Genomic DNA, 20,175 nt, shown 5'->3' with positions numbered 1-20,175 from the left:
AGTAAACCTAGTGTAGAAAGTGGAATATGTAGGATTGTCTGTCGGCCCATCTGTCTGCCTCCCTGCTGGCCTGTCCATCTATCTGTCTGCCTCCCTCCCTCCCCATCTGTCCGTCTGCCTCCCTCCCTGCTGGCCTGTCCATCTGTCTGTCTGCCTCCCTCCCTGCTGGCCTGTCCATCTGTCTGTCTGCCTCCCTCCCTGCTGGCCTGTCCATCTGTCTGTCTGCCTCCCTCCCTCCCCATCTGTCCGTCTGCCTCCCTCCCTGCTGGCCTGTCCATCTGTCTGTCTGCCTCCCTCCCTCCGCATCTGTCCGTCTGCCTAACCTCCCTGTCTGTCTGCCTCCCTCCCTGCTGGCCTGTCCATCTGTCTGTCTGCCTCCCTCCCTGCTGGCCTGTCCATCTGTCTGTCTGCCTCCCTCCCTCCCCATCTGTCCGTCTGCCTCCCTCCCTGCTGGCCTGTCCATCTGTCTGTCTGCCTCCCTCCCTCCGCATCTGTCCGTCTGCCTAACCTCCCTGTCTGTCTGCCTCCCTCCCTGCTGGCCTGTCCATCTGTCTGTCTGCCTCCCTCCCTCCCCATCTGTCCGTCTGCCTCCCTCCCTGCTGGCCTGTCCATCTGTCTGTCTGCCTCCCTCCCTGCTGGCCTGTCCATCTGTCTGTCTGCCTCCCTCCCTGCTGGCCTGTCCATCTGTCTGTCTGCCTCCCTCCCTCCCCATCTGTCCGTCTGCCTCCCTCCCTGCTGGCCTGTCCATCTGTCTGTCTGCCTCCCTCCCTGCTGGTCTGTCCATCTGTCTGTCTGCCTCCCTCCCTGCTGGCCTGTCCATCTGTCTGTCTGCCTCCCTCCCTCCCCATCTGTCCGTCTGCCTCCCTCCCTGCCGGCCTGTCCGTCTGCCTCCCTGCCGGCCTGTCCGTCTGCCTCCCTGTCAGTCTGTCTGATGAAAGATGCTGAGGTTAATATCGAGGACATTAAAGAATAGGGGGATAAGGATGATCCACTATCTAACTGGAATAAAAACAGAATGGGACCCACTAGAACACGGAGTCTGAGTCTTCACTGATACAATACAACCACTATAGTGGGTCCCATAGACAGTCTGTTATAACAGGGGTCTGAGTCTTCACTGATACAATACAACCACTATAGTGGGTCCCATAGACAGTCTGTTATAACAGGGGTCTGAGTCTTCACTGATACAATACAACCACTATAGTGGGTCCCATAGACAGTCTGTTATAACAGGGGTCTATAGTGGAGACGTCCCATAGACACAGTCTGTTATAACAGGGGTCTATAGTGGGGGCGTCCCATAGACACAGTCTGTTATAACAGGGGTCTATTTTGGGTCCCATAGACACAGTCTGTTATAACAGGGGTCTATAGTGGGTCCCATAGACACAGTCTGTTATAACAGGGTCTATAGTGGGTCCCATAGACACAGTCTGTTATAACAGGGGTCTATAGTGGGTCCCATAGACACAGTCTGTTATTACAGGGTCTATAGTGGGTCCCATAGACACAGTCTGTTATAACAGGGGTCAGACGTCCCATAGACACAGTCTGTTATAACAGGGGTCTATAGTGGAGACGTCCCATAGACACAGTCTGTTATAACAGGGGTCTGTAGTGGGTCCCATAGACACAGTCTGTTATAACAGGGGTCTATAGTGGGTCCCATAGACACAGTCTGTTATAACAGGGGTCTATAGTGGGTCCCATAGACACAGTCTGTTATAACAGGGGTCTATAGTGGGTCCCATAGACACAGTCTGTTATAACAGGGGTCTATAGTGGGTCCCATAGACACAGTCTGTTATAACAGGGGTCTATAGTGGGTCCCATAGACAGTCTGTTATAACAGGGGTCTATAGTGGGTCCCATAGACACAGTCTGTTATAACAGGGGTCTATAGTAGAGACGTCCCATAGACAGTCTGTTATAACAGGGGTCTATAGTGGGGACGTCTCATAGACACAGTCTGTTATAACAGGGTCTACATTACATCAGTCTGTAATTGCTGTTTCCATAGAGACAGAGCCCTCCCTGCATTCTTTTGGATTCTATAGCATTTTATAGCATTAGTTTAGATTAGATTCTATAGCATTCTATTTGATTCTATAGCATTCGTTTAGATTAGATTCTATAGCATTCTATTTGATTCGATTCTATAGCATTCTATTTGATTAGATTCTATAGCATTCAATTTGATTCTATTAGATTAGATTCTATAGCATTCATTTAGATTAGATTCTATAGCATTCAATTTGATTCTATTAGATTAGATTCTATAGCATTCATTTAGATTAGATTCTATAGCATTCTATTTGATTCTATTAGATTAGATTCTATAGCATTCATTTAGATTAGATTCTATAGCATTCAATTTGATTCTATTAGATTAGATTCTATAGCATTCATTTAGATTAGATTCTATAGCATTCTATTTGATTCTATTAGATTAGATTCTATAGCATTCTATTCTACCCCAACGGCAGCTTCTGCTTGGCTTTGTTGTTTCCATAGAGACAGAGCCCTCCCTGGGCTCATCATGGGCGTTGTTAAATGTATTTTATATTGAAGTGACGTCCTGTCCCCAGTGATCACTGGTCCTGGTAACTGTATAGGTCAATGTCTGCGTCCCCCCATTCTCCACCATTAATCCCCAAGTGTACACTTTCTCGCATGGATTCAACAAAAATGTTGGAAATTCCCAGCCAATGCATAAAGCAATCTTATGCGAAGTGTGCAAGTGCACACTTGTGGAAAAGGGTGTAGACTCGGGACACAAAAGCCTAGGGATGAAAGTGCTAGTCGATTTTGACTTGAAAGAGACTGTGGTGTTTCTGGGGATCTGGCGCCACCTGCTGGTGAACCACAGCTCAGTGCCTGTTTTCATAAAGCGTCTTAGGGTAGGGGTGGCTGATCTAGGATCAGTTTGGCTTATTCCAATCATGATGAATAATATGAAAATGTCCAGGGGGACACCTGATCCTAGATCAGAACAGAGAGACGTTTAAAAAAATAATACAGGTGTAGATACTCTACTACTACAAAGGATCTGGTAACTCCACAGTACTGGAGAGAGATGGTCTCTATTCAAAGGGTCTGGTATCTCCACAGTCCTGGAGAGAGATGGTCTCTATTCAAATGGTCTGGTAACTCCACAGTCCTGGAGAGAGATGGTCTCTATTCAAAGGGTCTGGTAACTCCACAGTCCTGGAGAGAGATGGTCTCTATTCAAATGGTCTGGTAACTCCACAGTCCTGGAGAGAGATGGTCTCTATTCAAAGGGTCTGGTATCTCCACAGTCCTGGAGAGAGATGGTCTCTATTCAAAGGGTCTGGTAACTCCACAGTCCTGGAGAGAGATGGTCTCTATTCAAAGGATCTGGTAACTCTACAGTCCTGGAGAGAGATGGTCTCTATTCAAATGGTCTGGTAACTCCACAGTCCTGGAGAGAGATGGTCTCTATTCAAAGGGTCTGGTAACTCCACAGTCCTGGAGAGAGATGGTCTCTAATCAAATGGTCTGGTAACTCCACAGTCCTGGAGAGAGATGGTCTCTATTCAAAGGGTCTGGTAACTCCACAGTCCTGGAGAGAGATGGTCTCTATTCAAATGGTCTGGTAACTCCACAGTCCTGGAGAGAGATGGTCTCTATTCAAAGGGTCTGGTAACTCCACAGTCCTGGAGAGAGATGGTCTCTATTCAAAGGGTCTGGTAACTCCACAGTCCTGGAGAGAGATGGTCTCTATTCAAAGGGTCTGGTAACTCCACAGTCCTGGAGAGAGATGGTCTCTATTCAAAGGGTCTGGTAACTCCACAGTCCTGGAGAGAGATGGTCTCTATTCAAAGGGTCTGGTATCTCCACAGTCCTGGAGAGAGATTGTCTCTATTCAAAGGGTCTGGTAACTCCACAGTCCTGGAGAGAGATGGTCTCTATTCAAAGGATCTGGTAACTCCACAGTCCTGGAGAGAGATGGTCTCTATACAAAGGGTCTGGTAACTCCACAGTCCTGGAGAGTCTCTATTCAAAGGGTCTGGTAACTCCACAGTCCTGGAGAGAGATGGTCTCTATTCAAAGGGTCTGGTAACTCCACAGTCCTGGAGAGAGATGGTCTCTATTCAAAGGGTCTGGTATCTCCACAGTCCTGGAGAGTCTCTATTCAAAGGGTCTGGTAACTACACAGTCCTGGAGAGAGATGGTCTCTATTCAAAGGGTCTGGTATCTCCACAGTACTGGAGAGAGATGGTCTCTATTCAAAGGGTCTGGTATCTCCACAGTCCTGGAGAGAGATGGTCTCTATTCAAAGGGTCTGGTAACTCCACAGTCCTGGAGAGAGATGGTCTCTATTCAAAGGGTCTGGTAACTACACAGTCCTGGAGAGAGATGGTCTCTATTCAAAGGGTCTGGTAACTCCACAGTCCTGGAGAGTCTCTATTCAAAGGGTCTGGTATCTCCACAGTACTGGAGAGAGATGGTCTCTATTCAAAGGGTCTGGTATCTCCACAGTCCTGGAGAGAGATGGTCTCTATTCAAAGGGTCTGGTAACTACACAGTCCTGGAGAGAGATGGTCTCTATTCAAAGGGTCTGGTAACTCCACAGTCCTGGAGAGAGATGGTCTCTATTCAAAGGGTCTGGTATCTCCACAGTCCTGGAGAGAGATGGTCTCTATTCAAAGGGTCTGGTATCTCCACAGTCCTGGAGAGAGATGGTCTCTATTCAAAGGGTCTGGTAACTCCACAGTCCTGGAGGAGATAGTGGGTATTTAGGCCATTGTATTTGAAAATCAGATTCGTTCGTGCTGGACTGGGACAAAAGCCTGCACAGTCAGAAGCTCTGTAGACGTGGGCCAAACAGACAAACCTTTTCATATCATCAAAGACACTTTACAAGGACAAGGTAGGAAACATTGAGATATTTTATTATACAAAGGTGGTTAAAATGTGAACAAGACAGTTATGAAATATCATCTGCTAACAGGAGTGACTGGTAGTCATGACCAACATCACTAACAGAGTTGACTCAACTAGGACAGATATATTAACAGGAGTGACTGGTAGTCATGACCAACATCACTAACAGAGTTGACTCAACTAGGACAGATATATTAACAGAGTTGACTCAACTAGGACAGATATATTAACAGAGTTGACTCAACTAGGACAGATATACTAACAGAGTTGGCTCAACTAGGACAGATATACTAACAGAGTTGACTCAACTAGGACAGATATACTAACAGAGTTGGCTCAACTAGGACAGATACACTAACAGAGTTGACTCAACTAGGACAGATGTACTAACATCACTAACAGAGTTGTCTCAACTAGGACAGATGTACCAACATCACTAACAGAGTTGACTCAACTAGGACAGATATACCAACATCACTAACCGAGTTGACTCAACTAGGCCAGATATACTAACAGAGTTGACTCAACTAGGACAGATATACCAACATCACTAACAGAGTTGACTCAACTAGGCCAGATATACTAACAGAGTTGACTCAACTAGGACAGATATACCAACATCACTAACAAAGTTGACTCAACTAGGCCAGATATACTAACAGAGTAGACTCAACTAGGACAGATATACTAACAGAGTTGGCTCAACTAGGACAGATACACTAACAGAGTTGACTCAACTAGGACAGATATACTAACAGAGTTGACTCAACTAGGACAGATATACCAACATCACTAACATAGTTGACTCAACTAGGCCAGATATACTAACAGAGTAGACTCAACTAGGACAGATATACTAACGTCATTTACAGAGTTGACTCAACTAGGCCAGATATACTAACAGAGTTGACTCAACTAGGACAGATATACCAACATCACTAACAAAGTTGACTCAACTAGGCCAGATATACTAACAGAGTTGACTCAACTAGGACAGATATACTAACATCACTAACAGTTGACTCAACTAGGACAGATACACTAACAGAGTTGACTCAACTAGGACAGATATACCAACATCACTAACAGAGTAGACTCAACTAGGACAGATATACTAACAGAGTTGACTCAACTAGGACAGATATACTAACAGAGTTGACTCAACTAGGACAGATATACTAACAGAGTTGACTCAACTAGGACAGATATACTAACAGAGTTGACTCAACTAGGCCAGATATACTAACAGAGTCGACTCAACTATGCCAGATATACTAACAGAGTTGACTCAACTAGGACAGATATACCAACATCACTAACAGAGTCGACTCAACTAGGACAGATATACTAACAGAGTTGACTCAACTAGGACAGATATACTAACAGAGTTGACTCAACTAGGCCAGACGTACTAACAGAGTTGACTCAACTAGGACAGATGCACTAACATGACTAACACAGTTGACTCAACTAGGACAGATATACTAACAGAGTTGACTCAACTAGGACAGATATACTAACAGAGTTGACTCAACTAGGCCAGATATACTAACAGAGTTGACTCAACTAGGCCAGATATACTAACAGAGTTGACTCAACTAGGACAGATATACTAACAGTCGACTCAACTAGGCCAGATATACTAACAGAGTTGACTCAACTAGGCCAGATATACTAACAGAGTTGACTCAACTAGGCCAGATATACTAACAGAGTTGACTCAACTAGGACAGACGTACTAACAGAGTTGACTCAACTAGGCCAGACGTACTAACAGAGTTGACTCAACTAGGACAGATATACTAATATAGTTGACTCAACTAGGACAGATATACCAACATCACTAACAGAGTTGACTCAACTAGGACAGGTATACTAACAGAGTTGACTCAACTAGGCCAGACGTACTAACAGAGTTGACTCAACTAAGCCAGACGTTGGTTCCGGGTTTCAGAGATTAAACATGTGTAAAACGGACCGACACCAGGTTGGTTACCGCGGTGACGAAGGACGAATCCCCACCCAGTCTACCTTTCCTGCCTGCTTTAAACCCTGTCGTCCTCGTCAGCCTAATATTTCAGGTTAGCTAGGTGAAGTCTCTATGTCGTTCACTATGTCTACGTTCAGGTTAGTTCCTCACTAATTAGTGATCTTAAATTCATCAAATCAAGTACAAGGGTGGAGTGACCCCCCCCCCCACAGATGCTCAGCCAGCCCCCCCCCACAGACGCTCAGCCAGCCCCCCCACCCCCACAGACCCCCCCCCCCCCCTCCGTGGAATGAGTTGGGACATGCGTCGCTGAGTATCTTTCATCAGATCGGTAATGCTATTGAAAACACACAACAACAACAAAAAATCTTTTTTATTCCCTCCTTCTGTTCCTCTTTGGATGGTAGCACAGAGAATTCCCGGAGTCTAGCAAGTCACTAGATCTCAGTGACCTTTCAACTCTCACCTCTGGAGGGAGGGAGGGATGGAGGGAGGGGGGGGGGAGTGGCCTTCAATCTAGACGACCAGAACTCCCCGCCACGTCTCTATGCCAGGAGGACAGTCTGTACGTCGCTGTACGGTCCGTAGCGACCATACCGGTCCTTGCCCACCACGATGACGTAGGTGGTACCCGATTGGTACTTGGTTACCGTGACAGCCATGGGCAGGGCCAGGGCCTTGACCACACCCACATTCCTCCAGGACGGGGAGACGCTGCTGCTATGACTCTCCTGAGCGATGTAGATACTGGAGGGAGGAGAGAGAGGGAGGGGGGAGAGGGAAGGGTAGAGGGAGGGGAGAGAGGGAGGGAAGAGAGGGAGGGGGGAGAGGGAGGGGGGAGAGGGAGGGAAGAGAGGGAGGGGGGAGAGGGAGGGAAGAGAGGGAGTGGGGAGAGGGAGGGAAGAGAGGGAGGGGAGAGGGAGGGGTAGAGGGAAGAGAGGGAGGGGTAGAGGGAAGAGAGGGAGGGGTAGAGGGAAGAGAGGGAGGGGTAGAGGGAAGAGAGGGAGGGGTAGAGGGAAGAGAGGGAGGGGTAGAGGGAAGAGAGGGAGGGGTAGAGGGAAGAGAAGTAGGGGGTAGAGGGAAGAGAGGTAGGGGGGAGAGGGAAGAGAGGTAGGGGGGAGAGGGAAGAGAGGTAGGGGGGAGAGGGAAGAGAGAGAGAGAGGGAGGGGTAGAGTGAGGAGAGAGGGAGGGGTAGAGGTAGGAGAGAGGGAGGGGGGAGAGGGAAGAGAGAGAGGGAGGGGGGAGAGGGAAGGGAGGGGGAGAGGGAAGAGAGAGAGAGGGGTAGAGGGAGGAGAGAGAGGGAGGGGTAGAGGGAGGAGAGAGAGGGAGGGGTAGAGGAAGGAGAGAGAGGGAGGGGTAGAGGGAGGGGAAGAGTGAGGAGAGAGGGAGGGGTAGAGGTAGGAGAGAGGGAGGGGGAGAGGGAAGAGAGAGAGGGAAGAGAGAGAGGGAGGGGTAGAGGGAGGAGAGAGAGGGAGGGGGTAGAGGGAAGAGAGGTAGGGGGAGAGGGAAGAGAGGTAGGGGGGAGAAGGAAGAGAGAGAGGGAGGAGAGGGAGGAGAGAGAGGGAGGAGAGAGAGGGAGAGGGATTTGATCAGTTGATTTGGAAGTTTGACAAATTGCACACATCCCATTCACTTTCATTGACGGCTAGAGCCGGGTCGCTCCGTGTGTCTGTACCTGTAACTAGAGCCGGGTCGCTCCGTGTGTCTGTAACTAGAGCCGGGTCGCTCCGTGTGTCTGTAACTAGAGCCGGGTCGCTCCGTGTGTCTGTAACTAGAGCCGGGTCGCTCCGTGTGTCTGTAACTAGAGCCGGGTCGCTCCGTGTGTCTGTAACTAGAGCCGGGTCGCTCCGTGTGTCTGTAACTAGAGCCGGGTCGCTCCGTGTGTCTGTAACTAGAGCCGGGTCGCTCCGTGTGTCTGTAACTAGAGCCGGGTCGCTCCGTGTGTCTGTAACTAGAGCCGGGTCGCTCCGTGTGTCTGTAACTAGAGCCGGGTCGCTCCGTGTGTCTGTAACTAGAGCCGGGTCGCTCCGTGTGTCTGTAACTAGAGCCGGGTCGCTCCGTGTGTCTGTAACTAGAGCCGGGTCGCTCCGTGTGTCTGTAACTAGAGCCGGGTCGCTCCGTGTGTCTGTACCTGTAACTGTCCATGTCGGGCGCCGCAGCGTCTTCCTCAGTGACCCTCCAGTGGATGACCAGACACGGGGCAGGGTTTCGGATACGGGCCAGGTGTACAAGGGGCTTCTGGGGGATGGAGTAGGAGGCCGCCTCGAGGGGGAGGGAGGAAGGGAAAGGGGTCGGGGGGAGAGGAGGGAGATGGGACAGCAGCTCACTCTGAGACGGAGGAAGACGAATAGCGACTAGAGGACACGGGGACTCCTCGGTCTTAACGGTGTTTTCCATCTTCACCGTGCCCTCCATTTTAACTGGCGATGTGGCTGGCGGTCCGGTCACCGGTACGACAGACGCCTCGACCTTCTACACACACAAGGGAAGGGAGAGGTTACATGGCTTGACAGTTACTGAGAGAGGAAGACAAGAAAATAACGACTTTCAGAATAATTATTATTATAATGTTGCTGGATAATAACTACTAATAACTACAAACTACTAATAACTACTAATAACTACAAACTACTAATAACTACTAATAACTACAAACTACTAATAACTACTAATAACTACAAACTACTAATAACTACAAACTACTAATAACTACAAACTACTAATAACTACTAATAACTACTAATAACCACTAATAACTACTAATAACTACTAATAACTACAAACTACTAATAACTACAAACTACTAATAACTACTAATAACTACAAACTACTAATAACTACTAATAACCACAAACTACTAATAACTACTAATAACTACAAACTACTAATAACTACAAACTACTAATAACTACTAATAACCACAAACTACTAATAACTACAAACTACTAATTACTACTAATAACTACAAACTACTAATAACTACTAATAACTACAAACTACTAATAACTACTAATAACTACAAACTACTAATAACTACTAATAACTACAAACTACTAATAACTACTAATAACTACAAACTACTAATAACTACTAATAACTACAAACTACTAATAACTACAAACTACTAATAACTACTAATAACCACAAACTACTAATAACTACTAATAACTACAAACTACTAATTACTAATAACTACTAATAACTACAAACTACTAATAACTACAAACTACTAATAACTACAAACTACTAATAACTACAAACTACTAATAACTACTAATAACTACAAACTACTAATAACTACAAACTACTAATAACTACTAATAACTACAAACTACTAATAACTACAAACTACTAACAACCACTAATAACTACAAACTACTAATAACCATAAATAACTACAAACTACTAATAACCACAAACTACAAACAACTACTCATAACTACTAATAACCACTAATTACTACAAACTACTAATAACTACTAATAACTACAAACTACTAATAGCTACTAACAACCACTAATAACTACTAACAACCACTAATAACTACAAACAACTACTAATAACTACAAACTACTAATAACCACAAATAACTACAAACTACTAATAACTACAAACTACTAATAACCACGAACAACTACCAATAACTACTAATAACTACTAATAACCACTAATAACCACTAATAACCACCAATACCTACTAATAACTCCTTTATAATGCAGAGGTCAGAGTGTAGTAGGAACCTACCGGTACTTGAGGAGAGAGGAAGAGGAGAACGAGATCGAGGAGGAGAGGTAGGAGGACGAGGAGAACGAGATGGAGGAGGAGAGGTAGGAGGAAGACGAGGGGAGGTAGGAGGAAGAGGTCAGAGTGTAGTAGGAACCTACCGGTACTTGAGGAGAGAGGAAGAGGAGAACGAGATGGAGGAGGAGAGGTAGGAGGAAGACGAGGGGAGGTAGGAGGAAGAGGTCAGAGTGTAGCAGAAACCTACCGGTACTTGAGGAGAGAGAACGGGAGGAAGAGGAGAACGAGGAGGAGGAGGAGTGGTCGGAGGAAGAGGAGGAGTGGTAGGAGGAAGCGGGATGTTGTGTTTCTTTCCATTCCTCTCTTTTTCTCTCTTCCTGTCTGGGGATTTTTTATTGGACATCTAGAGAGACAAACAACCAATCACAGACAAGCTGTTAGTATCAGAACCTATCAGAGTCTCAGAAGTATCAGAATCAGTAGCAGTGTATGAGATGGGGGTGTGTGTGTAGTGGTGTGTGTGTGTGTAGGTGTGTGTGTAGGGTGTAGGTGTGTGTGTGTGTGTGTAGGTGAGTGTGTAGGTGTGTGTGTGTCGGTGTGTGTGTCTAGGTGTGTGTGTGTGTCTAGGTGTGTGTGTGTGTGTGTGTCTAGGTGTGTGTGTGTGTGTCTAGGTGTGTGTGTGTGTGTGTGTGTGTGTAGGTGTGTGTGTGTAGGTGTGTGTGTGTGTGTAGGTGTGTGTGTCTCTCTCTGTGTGTGTGTGTGTCTGTGTGTGTGTCTGTGTGTGTGTGTGTGTGTGTGTAGGTGTGTGTAGGTGTGTGTGTGTAGGTGTGTGTGTGTGTAGGTGTGTAGGTGTGTGTGTGTCTCTCTCTGTGTGTGTGTGTGTGTGTGTGTGTGTGTGTGTGTGTGTGTGTGTGTGTGTGTGTGTGTGTGTGTGTGTGTGTGTGTGTGTGTGTGTGTGTAGGTGTGTGTGTGTAGGTGTGTGTGTGTAGATGTGCACGTTACCATTTTCTGCCAGAAACCATCGACAACCTTCCTCTTCCTCTGCTTCTCAGCTGAGTCGTCCTCATCAGAGTCTGACCTGAGCATGGATTATAGATATATAGATATAGATAGATATAGATGTGTGTATACATGTATAGATATTATTAAACACTGAACATTATTAAACATTAAAACACAACATGTAAAGTGCTGGTTTCATGGACGAACAAATTCTCCCCCCAAACATCTTTGGAGGCGGCTTATGGTAGAGTTATATTGAATGTACCCACGACCCTTTATATCTTAACGCAATAACATTACTGAAATGGTGGATTATCATCAACGGCTCTAACAAGATGGCCGCCGCAGTAAATACTGACTGGCTCCCGAACTTATAGACCCGTATACTACAAACACATACTGTATGTCCTGATTATATTTATATACTATAAACACACACTGTCTGTCCTGATATAGAGATATATATACACACACATACTATACATCCTGAGCTATATATATATATATACTATAAATACACATTGTATGTCCTGATATATATATAAATACACTGTATGTCCTGATATACACTATAAATACATACTATATGTCATGAGCTATATATACTATAAATACACACTGTACACTGTATGTCCTGATATACACTATAAATACATACTATATGTCATGAGCTATATATACTATAAATACACACTGTACGTCCTGATATATACTATAAATACATACTATATGTCATGAGCTATATATACTATAAATACACACTGTACACTGTATGTCCTGATATATACTATAAAAACACACTATATATCCTGATATATACATACTGTATGTCCTGATATATACTATAAATACACACTGTATGTCCTGATATATACTATAAATACACACTATATATCCTGATATATACATACTGTATGTCCTGATATATACTATAAATACACACTGTATGTCCTGATATATACTATAAATACACACTGTATGTCCTGATATATATATATTGAATATATGTAGATTCATAGATGGGAAACGCCACTTCCTGTCAGAGCCAGGGGTGAAAAGGAAATGTCATTTTACCCTGGCCTACTGTGTGTGCTGTGGAGTGTGTGTGTTTGTGTGTGTGTGTGTGTGTGTAGCGTGTGTGTGTGCTGTGGAGTGAGTGTGTGTGTGAGACGTGTGTGGCGTGTGTGTGTGTGTGTGTGTCGTGTGTGTGTGTGTGTATGTGTGTGAGACGTGTGTGTGTGTGTGTGTGTGTGCTGTGGAGTGAGTGTGTGTGTGAGACGTGTGTGGCGTGTGTGTGTGTGTGTGTGTATGTGTGTGAGACGTGTGTGTGTGTGTGTGTGTCTACCTGCTGATGTCCACAGTGCTCAGTCCTCTCCCAGTCTCAGTCTCAGTCAGGTCCACAAGACCAGAACCCAGCCTCCTCTGGAGAAACACACTTCATTATCTTTCACAGAGACGCATTACCACCATGTAACGTATAAACAACGGTGTGTGACCACGACCGCGTGTCTCTACAGTGTTGTCAGAGGGAGGAGAGTGAGGACAAAGAGAGAGAGACAGAGAGAGAGAGGACAGAGAGAGAGAGAGAAAGAGAGAGAGACAGAGAGAGAAAGGACAGAGAGAAGACAGAGAGAGAAATGACAGAGAGAAGACAGAGAGAGAAAGGACAGGGAGAGCAGAGCGGGAGAGAGAGACAGAGAGAAAGGGAGAGAGGGGGAGAGAGAGAGAGAGAGAGAGAGAGAGAGAGAAGAGAGGAGTGTGTGTGTATCTACCTGATTGCGTTTAACTCCAGGAGCTCGTAGCATCCTGACATAAGAGATGGCAGCATCCCCCCTCCTCTTCACCTTCTTGATGTGAGCCTGAGAAACACAGGGTTATTCCCCCTCTAACTAGAGGAACACAGGGTTATTCCCCCTCTAACTAGAGAGAGGAGGGTTATTCCCCCTCTAACTAGAGAAACACAGGGTTATTCCCCTCTAACTAGAGAAACACAGGGTTATTCCCCTCTAACTAGAGAGAGGAGGGTTATTCCCCCTCTAACTAGAGAAACACAGGGATATTCCCCCTCTAACTAGAGAAACACAGGGTTATTCCCCCTCTAACTAGAGAGAGGAGGGTTATTCCCCCTCTAACTAGAGAAACACAGGGTTATTCCCCTCTAACTAGAGAGAGGAGGGTTATTCCCCCTCTAACTAGAGAAACACAGGGATATTCCCCCTCTAACTAGAGAAACACAGGGTTATTCCCCTCTAACTAGAGAGAGGAGGGTTATTCCCCCTCTAACTAGAGAGAGGAGGGTTATTCCCCCTCTAACTAGAGGAACACAGGGTTATTCCCCCTCTAACTAGAGAAACACAGGGTTATTCCCCCTCTAACTAGAGAAACACAGGGTTATTCCCCCTCTAACTAGAGAAACACAGGGTTATTCCCCCTCTAACTAGAGAAACACAGGGTTATTCCCCCTCTAACTAGAGAAACACAGGGTTATTCCCCCTCTAACTAGAGAAACAGGGTTATTCCCCCTTAACTATAGAGAGGAGGGATATTCCCCCTCTAACTAGAGAAACACAGGGATATTCCCCCTCTAACTAGAGAAACAGGGTTATTCCCCCTCTAACTAGAGAAACACAGGGTTATTCCCCCTCTAACTAGTGAAACACAGGGATATTCCCCCTCTAACTAGAGAAACACGGGGTTATTCCCCCTCTAACTAGAGAAACACAGGGTTATTCCCCCTCTAACTAGAGAAACACAGGGTTATTCCCCCTCTAACTAGAGAGAGGAGGGTTATTCCCCCTCTAACTAGAGAAACACAGGGTTATTCCCCCTCTAACTAGAGAAACACAGGGTTATTTCCCCTCTAACTAGAGAAACACAGGGTTATTCCCCCTCTAACTAGAGAGAGGAGGGTTATTCCCCCTCTAACTAGAGAAACACAGGGTTATCCCCCTCTAACTAGAGAAACACAGGGTTATTCCCCCTCTAACTAGAGAAACACAGGGTTATTCCCCCTCTAACTAGAGAAACACAGGGTTATTCCCCTCTAACTAGAGGAACACAGGGTTATTCCCCCTCTAACTAGAGAGAGGAGGGTTATTCCCACTCTAACTAGAGAGAGGAGGGTTATTCCCCCTCTAACTAGAGAAACACAGGGTTATTCCCCCTCTAACTAGAGAAACACAGGGTTATTCCCCCTCTAACTAGAGAAACACAGGGTTATTCCCCCTCTAACTAGAGAGAGGAGGGTTATTCCCCCTCTAACTAGAGAAACACAGGGTTATTCCCCCTCTAACTAGAGAGAGGAGGGTTATTCCCCCTCTAACTAGAGAAACACAGGGTTATTCCCCCTCTAACTAGAGAAACACAGGTTTATTCCCCCTCTAACTAGAGAAACACAGGGTTATTCCCCCTCTAACTAGAGAAACACAGGGTTATTCCCCCTCTAACTAGAGAGAGGAGGGTTATTCCCCCTCTAACTAGAGAAACACAGGGTTATTCCCCCTCTAACTAGAGAAACACAGGGTTATTCCCCCTCTAACTAGAGGAACACAGGGTTATTCCCCCTCTAACTAGAGAAACACAGGGTTATTCCCCCTCTAACTAGAGGAACACAGGGTTATTCCCCCTCTAACTAGAGAAACACAGGGTTATTCCCCCTCTAACTAGAGAAACACAGGGTTATTCCCCCTCTAACTAGAGAAACACAGGGTTATTCCCCCTCTAACTAGAGAAACACAGGGGTATCCCCCCCCCCCCTACCCTGCTCCAGTCTGGACCCCCCTCCCCTCCCCCCTACCCTGCTCCAGTCTGGACCCCCCCCCCCTACCTCCAGTCAGGACCCCTCCTCCCTACCTCCAGTCTGGCCCCCCCCCCCCCCTACCTCCAGTCAGGACCCCTCCTCCCTACCCCCAGTCTGGACCCCCCCCCTCCAGTCAGGACCCCTCCTCCCTACCCCCAGTCTGGACCCCCCCTCCAGTCAGGACCCCTCCTCCCTACCCCCAGTCTGGACCCCCCCTCCAGTCAGGACCCCTCCTCCCTACCCCCAGTCTGGACCCCCCCCTCCAGTCAGGACCCCTCCTCCCTACCCCCAGTCTGGACCCCCCCCTCCAGTCAGGACCCCTCCTCCCTACCCCCAGTCTGGACCCCCCCTCCAGTCAGGACCCCTCCTCCCTACCCCCAGTCTGGACCCCCCCTCCAGTCAGGACCCCTCCTCCCTACCCCCAGTCTGGACCCCCCCTCCAGTCAGGACCCCTCCTCCCTACCCCCAGTCTGGACCCCCCCCTCCAGTCAGGACCCCTCCTCCCTACCTCCAGTCTGCGTATGACCAGGTCGTATTTAGGTTCACATTCCAGTAGCTGAACTCTCTCTAGTAGCGCCTCCATCTTGGATTCAGACTGTTTCATGGCACTATGCACTTCCTGCTGGAGCAGACCCTGGACCTGTGGAGAACACACACCTGGTTACTACACACCCTTGGTTACTACACACACACCCGACCCTGGACCTGGGGAGAACACACACCTGGTTACTACACACACCTGGTTACCACCTGGTTACTACACACACCTGGTTACTACACACACACACACACCAGACCCTGGACCTGGGGAGAACACACACCTGGTTATGACACACACACCTGGTTACCACCTGGTTACTACACACACCCCTAGTTACTACACACACACCTGGTTACTACACACACACCAGACCCTGGACCTGGGGATGACACACACACCTGGTTACCACCTGGTTACTACACACACCCCTGGTTACTACACAAACACCTGGTTACTACACACACACACCTGTACCAGGGCACACCAGACCCTGTACCAGAACACCCCAGACCCTGTACCAGAACACACCAGACCCTGTACCAGAACGCACCAGACCCTGTACCAGAATGCACCAGACCCTGTACCAGAACACACCAGACCAGACCCTGTACCAGAACACACCAGACCCTGTACCAGAACACACCAGATCCTGTACCAGAACACACCAGACCCTGTACCAGGACACACCAGACCCTGTACCAGGACACACCAGACCCTGTACCAGGACACACCAGACCCTTTACCAGGACACACCCGACCCTGTACCAGGACACACCAGACCCTGTACCAGGACCCACCAGACCCTGTACCAGGACCCACCAGACCCTGTACCAGGACCCACCAGACCCTGTACCAGGACCCACCAGACCCTGTGCCAGGACCCACCAGACCCTGTGCCAGGACCCACCAGACCCTGTACCAGGACACACCAGACCAGACCCTGTACCAGGACCCCCCAGACCCTGTACCAGGACCCACCAGACCCTGTACCAGGACACACCAGACCCTGTACCAGGACCCACCAGACCAGACCCTGTACCAGGACACACCAGACCCTGTACCAGGACACACCAGACCCTGTACCAGGACACACCAGACCCTGTACCAGGACCCACCAGACCCTGTACCAGGACACACCAGACCCTGTACTAGAACACACCAGACTCTGGACCAGAACACACCAGACCCTTTACCAGGACACACCAGACCAGACCCTGTACCAGGACACACCAGACCCTGTACCAGGACACACCAGACCCTGTACCAGGACACACCAGACCCTGTACCAGGACACACCAGACCCTGTACCAGGACACACCAGACCCTGTACCAGGACACACCAGACCCTATACCAGGACACACCACAAGGCTGTGTTCAGCAGGACACAACGTACCATTCCACAACAGAAAGCCAATTAAGAGTCATGCCAATTGAGTATAACCAGACTGCTTACCTCACACTTGGAGAACATCTTTGTTGGCTGGTCAGAGTCAGGTGACCCAGCTTCATGCTCTCTGGTCCTCTTCCTCATCCTGGTAAGAATGAAGACAGAATGGTTCATACGACACTAAACCAACAGTTAGTTACAGTTCTGGATGGTTAATTACTATATATGAAATATGTAACTATATGAAAACATATAGACCAGACCCCGTCTCATGGTAGGATGGGAACCAATATCTCCTGAATGAAAACATGGCCGTCTCATGGTAGGATGGGAACCCATATCCCCTGAATGAAAACATGGCTGTCTCATGGTAGGATGGGGGATGGGAACCCATATCTCCTGAATGAAAACATGTCTGTCTCATGGTAGGATGGGAACCCATATCTCCTGAATGAAAACATGGCTGTCTCATGGTAGGATGGGGGATGGGAACCCATATCTCCTGAATGAAAACATGGCTGTCTCATGGTAGGATGGGAACCAATATCTCCTGAGTGAAAACATGGCCGTCTCATGGTAGGATGGGAACCCATATCTCCTGAATGAAAACATGGCCATCTCATGGTAGGATGGGAACCCATATCTCCTGAATGAAAACATGGCCGTCTCATAGTAGGATGGGAACCCATATCTCCTGAATGAAAACATGGCCGTCTCATAGTAGGATGGGAACCCATATCTCCTGAATTAAAACATGTCTGTCTCATGGTAGGATGGGAACCCATATCTCCTGAATGAAAACATGGCTGTCTCACTTTCTGACCACTTCTCTCTCTCTCTATATATCTGTAAAGTTTTGTTCAAAGCAAAAGGGGTCAGAGAGTGACTCATATCAAATGAACAACCCCTACATGTTGTCCAAGGCCAACCACCAAAACAAGGCTTCAGAAAAGGCCTTCTGTGACACAGGAAACAAAACTGTAAGTGCCAACGTCATTAAGTACATATTTTCATGAATGTTAACATTCAAAACGTTTAAAAATATATACCATACCATACCATTCATACCATACCATTCAAAATCATAGTGCATGTGCAGGCCAAGTCAAGTTCTTCCACACCAATCTCGAAAAAAAAACATGTTTTTTGTTGTATGTACCTGGCTTTGTGCAAGAGGGGGGGGCATTGTTTGGGGTTTGAGGATGGGTTTCTGTACAGGGGGAGGGGGGGGGGGGGGTAGGCTGGGTTTCTGTACAGCACTTTGAAGACATCTGCTGATGTAAAAAAAAGGGGCTTTATAAATACATCTGATAGATTGTTACGCTGAAAACAGGATAGGGACTTCCCCAAACTGTGTGCCACAAAGTTGGAAGGACGGAATCATCTAGAATGTCAATGTATGTTATTAAGATTTCTCCTTCAGTGGAACTAAAGGAGCCCGAACCATGAAAAAAAACAGCCCCAGACCATTATTCCTCCTCCACCAAACTTTACAGTTGGCACTATACAAACCCAGATTTGTCTGTCAGACTGCCAGATGGAGAAGCGTGATTTATATCTCCAGAGGACATGCTTCCACTGCTCCAGAGTCCAACGGCGGCGAACAATAAGGCAACTCTGGCAAGACAGAGACATTTAAAAGAAACCCGAAACCTTTACACGTTTTTAAAGTGTTTATGTTCATAAACATGATCTAAAGCTATGTTGTTGACATTTTGCAGTTTCGTTTCTAGGGTCAAGGAACAACACTTTTTGTTTTTTTTGAATGGGTGGCCCTTGGACTAATAACTATCAATTGTATTTCCTAGTTGGCAAGCTAATAACATTTGCAAATTGGACTCGAACCAGTCACACTCGAAGTACCGTTACCTATCGCTCCACAAATACCGTGGCCCTTACCGTACACGGTGGATACAACTATTTTAAGATCTCAAGAGACATTTCACACCGGTTACACCAACACAATTCTGGTTTAAGATACAACAAAAAATATGCACATTTGCACAAAAATCCACCCTCGGTCTATAGCTCACTAACATTTCCTTGCAATCGGGATGCAGGAAAAAAAAATAACGTTGTAGTTACCTAGATAACGTTAAAATCCTAACGTTAATAAGCTACGGCACTAAAGCATTTCACCAATCGCTCCAACATGTCCAATGAATTAAGAGAAAAATCAATTCCAGATTAGAAAACGTGAAAACTAACCTGGTTTCGATCTTCTTCTTCTTTTAAATGAAGCAGAAGATTTTAAGTTTTTCAATGTTTTTTACTCTGCGAAAGGAAGGGGTTCCTTCTCGTAAAGTAGCTCCGTTAGCATCTGCCGAATCGGAGGGAAAAAAAGAGAGCACCAATTCCTGGGTTACCGGAAACTAAACTCCATAAGTAAATCTCGAAGAATATCGCGAGAACTCTTCAAACATCTGGCGTGACTTGGTGGGGTTTGAGACCATTCATTCATTTCTCTGTGCTTGATGTAAAAGTCACATAGATTTATTTATATGACAAAATATATTCATTTGACAATATATTAACATTCCTCAACGATACACGTAGTAATAAACAGATTAGGAATATTTTTTTGAGTGATATATACACCATTTTTTTGTGGTCGAATATCTATGGGGATATTACAATGGGGGAAAGCGTGGAAAATGGCTAAAAGATATTGTATCTGTAACAAGGTAAAGGAAGTTTAATTTAAAATGTGACATGGAGTTTGTCCTGTAAAACATGTTTTGGAAAGATTCAAGCTGAATATAATTGTGATAAATGAGATAATTGTGATTTCTGTGGAATGGA

The 20,175-nt window shown here is 46.5% G+C and overlaps 2 protein-coding genes across 2 annotated transcripts; both read right to left on the bottom strand.

The window, feature by feature from the left end:
• Nucleotides 1-7,260: 7,260 nt before the first annotated feature.
• LOC139421769 (activating transcription factor 7-interacting protein 1-like) lies at nt 7,261-9,368 on the bottom strand. Its single transcript, XM_071172890.1, has 2 exons — nt 9,033-9,368; nt 7,261-7,648 (listed from the first exon to the last, which is right to left on the bottom strand). The coding sequence occupies exons 1-2, from the start codon at nt 9,314-9,316 to the stop codon at nt 7,447-7,449; spliced, it is 486 nt and encodes a 161-aa protein (XP_071028991.1). The 5' UTR covers nt 9,317-9,368; the 3' UTR covers nt 7,261-7,446.
• Nucleotides 9,369-10,782: 1,414 nt separating this feature from the next.
• On the bottom strand, nt 10,783-19,705 carry LOC139422625 (uncharacterized). Its single transcript, XM_071173771.1, has 8 exons — nt 19,582-19,705; nt 18,886-18,990; nt 17,440-17,518; nt 15,953-16,084; nt 13,418-13,504; nt 12,991-13,067; nt 11,646-11,721; nt 10,783-11,046 (listed from the first exon to the last, which is right to left on the bottom strand). The coding sequence occupies exons 2-8, from the start codon at nt 18,942-18,944 to the stop codon at nt 10,783-10,785; spliced, it is 774 nt and encodes a 257-aa protein (XP_071029872.1). The 5' UTR covers nt 18,945-18,990; nt 19,582-19,705.
• Nucleotides 19,706-20,175: the final 470 nt, after the last annotated feature.

Source organism: Oncorhynchus clarkii, chromosome 12, assembly GCF_045791955.1.
Source record: "Oncorhynchus clarkii lewisi isolate Uvic-CL-2024 chromosome 12, UVic_Ocla_1.0, whole genome shotgun sequence".
Classification (NCBI taxonomy): Eukaryota; Metazoa; Chordata; class Actinopteri; order Salmoniformes; family Salmonidae; genus Oncorhynchus; species Oncorhynchus clarkii.
This window is presented reverse-complemented; position numbering and strand designations above follow the sequence as displayed.